This window comes from Antrostomus carolinensis, unplaced genomic scaffold, assembly GCF_000700745.2.
Source record: "Antrostomus carolinensis isolate BGI_N321 unplaced genomic scaffold, ASM70074v2 scaffold39681, whole genome shotgun sequence".
NCBI lineage: Eukaryota > Metazoa > Chordata > Aves > Caprimulgiformes > Caprimulgidae > Antrostomus > Antrostomus carolinensis.
The window spans coordinates 3,715-7,293 of record NW_010294183.1 but is presented as its reverse complement, the minus strand read 5'-3'; the positions used below and the strand labels follow the sequence as shown (position 1 = coordinate 7,293).

The following is a 3,579-nucleotide window of genomic DNA, read 5'->3' as shown; positions in this document are numbered from 1 at the left end:
AATGTAAGTTTCCAGACTTCTGACAAGTTAGGATGACACTCAGAAGAGGAGAGGAAGTAACCTGGCACTCATGCCAACGTATCTTCACTGTTTGTACAGGATCTAACTTCAAAAACATCAGCTCTTTTCCATAATGTGCATCTGTCCACACCAACTGAATATGAGACCACCAACTTGTCCCATATACCACATCAAACAACAGGCCAACTCAACAGTTCAGAGCGTGATTTAGAAATACAAAATATGTATTCATTCCCAGAACACAGAAGTTTTAGCCTACTTTTCAAAGTAATTTAAAAAATATTAAGACATTTATAAATAAATTGAAGCCAAGATATTTAATACACTACTTTCTACAGTGATTGTTTTGAAAGCCAAGATTTTGTTTAGCTAGTAAGTGTGCTCTGAACTGCATAATGGATTTGGTGAAACCTGCATTTTTATTACTGTTCTCCTTTAAAAGTTTCACACTTCTAATAATAAATTACACATTATGAGTGACTGCAGTGTACACATTCCTCCATTATTATGGAAGAAATAAGGTACAAAAGTCTTAAGTGACAAGTGACACACCTTTTAAAATTATGCATGAAGTGTATGAAAATACACATTGTAAGTTTCTTAACTTTTTTTAAAAAGAAACAGCAAGATACTCAGTCAGAAGATAGGCATCAATAAAACTAAATACTTCCACACGTGCAAAAGTTGGCTCACAGGACCTCACATTAGTAAGAAAACATAGAAAAACATGTGTTTTGAAATTCCAGTGGTCTGTTTTCTAGCCTCTGCTTTTCTTTAAAATAACCTGCAAAAAGAAAAAAGTATATTTACCACTGCTTTTATCACTACAATCCAGGCAACAGTAAGAGATGCAAAACACTAGGCTACTCAGACCAAAGGTTCACCTAGCCGAACAATCAAACTGTTTCCAAAAGTAGAGTCACCAAGGGTAAAAGTTTAGTAAAAAGGTTAGAAATAAAGCAAAAGCCTAGAGAAAAATGCCGTATCAGAAAGCATTTTTTCTTTAAATAAGAACATTCATACCCAATAATTCTTTTATTCAAAATAAAAGGCTTATTTTAAAAATGAGTGCTGAGAAACGGCAATAGCACTCTCAAGCCCTCAGCTGCTTCCTTCAAGTTTATACACCATTAGGCCCAGACAAAAAGAAAAGAATGAGATTTGCAATTATGCAGCTACTATGCTCAATTTTTGTTTGTAATGCCTTATTTCTTTCTATAGCAAGAGTGCCTAGACCCTTGGAAGGACATTTTTTGGTTTGGAGTTTAGGTTGAAAAAGGAACTTCAAAGCCCAAGTGGGACCATTTAAGTGTTAACATTATTAAAATACAGGCAGTTTTTTCTTTCTTCTCATCTTAAAAAAAATAAATGGAGCACAAAAATGTTTAAATAATGTTAAGATTGCAGTTAAAAAGAAATTACAAATGCATAAGATTCCAACTGTAACATTCACTTGGCTACCTTACACATCCTGTATATATTTCTGTCACTAGAGTAACAGAAAGTATAAAGCTAAACATTTCACCAGAGGAAAAAAGAAATACTGAAGATAAACAGAAGCCACCTGACCCAAATATCAGATAACACTAAGTTTTATTCTTCCAATTTGCCCAGCAGTAGTGGGTGGTTGAACAGATAACTCAACAAATTAAAGAGACTGAATTCCTTCATGAAACCTAGGTAAAGCAGACATATCCTAGCGAGTGAAATGAGCTACAAAATACAAAAAAATTTCAGTCATACTTTGACACTAGTTCTCTCTAGAAAGAAAGAAAGCTGGGTAATACTTTCCTCTTTCCCTTCTTTTGCATGTACACAAAACTTACCACACTGTATAATGCAGAGGAGTCCTCCTTCACAGATATTCATACAGCAGCTTTTGTTATGCTGAACCACCCATATAGCAATGCACAGTTTAATCCTCCCTTAGTTCTTCCCTTCTCAAATACATCACACAAAGTATCTGTTCAAGTAGTATTCACACAATGCTGCAAGAATCCCCTTCAAACATCCTTCAGACTAAGCAGGTAAGAACTGAAGGTGTACGTAAGATATTTTAACCTCTTTGAACTATTTCTCACTTGTTCCATAAAGCTTCATTTATATTACTGAAGTTAAGACAGCATGCTTCCTTGATATAGAATCATCTGAAATAAAGATCCTCCAACTTCAGAATTTGCTCCTGTTCCCTGGGCTTTCAGCCCATGGATGCTCGCTGGTAGACTACTGCGTAGCTGCTCACATATTGAAACTATGAATTTAAACATAGAATAATCAAGAAAAATTAGGCATATTTAATAGGGCAAGGAGAGTTAATTTGATGTCTTGGTAACAGTGAATTATGCCAATGATGGATTAAAAAACATTATGTTTCTGCAAGTTTTGGATTATAAATCAAAACATATCAACACTAACAGAAAACTTGCATATGCTGTCATAATACATTTTACATTAAATAAAAATTAAAAAATATTTAAAACGCTTTATTACCTTTGCTGCAGCTATAGTGTGCTCAGGTTTAATTATTTTACTTTTGTTCTCAAAAGCATTTGTCCTGGCTTCTTCTGCTAGCCGATGGAGAAACAGTAAGAAGCTCAAATGCACCTTTAAAAGAGGGGAGAAAAACATAAAATCAAGAAAGATTCAAACTGTTTCAGCACAGTTTATTTTTTTAGAGGTTCATTGTTTGAGACAGAGGATTCGCATATTAGACTGCTTCCAAATTCCTGAAAGGTGTTCTCAGAAAAACAAAGTACCACTCAGTTCAAGTCTTAATACATTCCCAAGACATTCCTTACTGCAAGACTCTTGTAAATATAGTTTAAATTTAGTACACTTAAATCATAAAAGTACTCTAGAAATAATCATACAAACAACAACTAATTTAACAGAAATCAAATATGATTTTATGAGCAGTTTTTAATAATCAAATGTAAACATAAATATCAGAGAATAAGGACTCTTTTTGCTTACTAGCAAATATAGTCAGCTTTCAGCGACTACAACGGACAGACTTTTAACAAACAGCAAATTCATCCCTGCTTTATCAGCAAATGGACCACAGACAAGTTCAAGGACTTCTGCCCCTTTCCAACGCAAAGAAGCGCTGACATTAATTGCTCCAGAACAAGAAATTCTCCACTGTCAGGAGGTTCCATCCATTTTTTCCCAGCTCCTCACTTGCTTAGCCTTTCTACATGAAAAGAACTGGTAGGGCATTATTCCCTTCAACACAGAATGTTGCTCTGCTAATACAGAAGCAGAAAAAATTTCAGCAGGCAAGGCACAGTGCCAACTTTGACTAAAAACCGACAGGCAAAAGCACCCCTGTGTAATAAGGGACCTATAATACAAACCTCTAGCATCATACAGACATTACATGAACTATTTTAATAGTTCATGTAATGAACTGTATGAAAAAACCTGAAAATTGGTAATTGCATCTTTTGTAAATTAATCTTTCAAACAATATTAGCTTTGCTATGTCAAGTGTACAAAAATACTTTTTCAATCAAGAGCTCAGAAAAATATTACCTAAATATATGAAAATTGTATTTA

At 34.2% G+C, this 3,579-nt stretch overlaps 1 protein-coding gene across 1 annotated transcript; it reads right to left on the bottom strand.

Annotated features, from left to right (window-relative positions):
• Positions 1 to 778: 778 nt before the first annotated feature.
• CENPW (centromere protein W) lies at positions 779 to 2,625 on the bottom strand (the record flags this gene model as incomplete). Its single annotated transcript, XM_010177550.1, has 2 exons — positions 779 to 805; positions 2,512 to 2,625. Coding segments are annotated over 2 exons (141 nt in total), but the record flags the coding sequence as incomplete, so codon positions are not given.
• Positions 2,626 to 3,579: the final 954 nt, after the last annotated feature.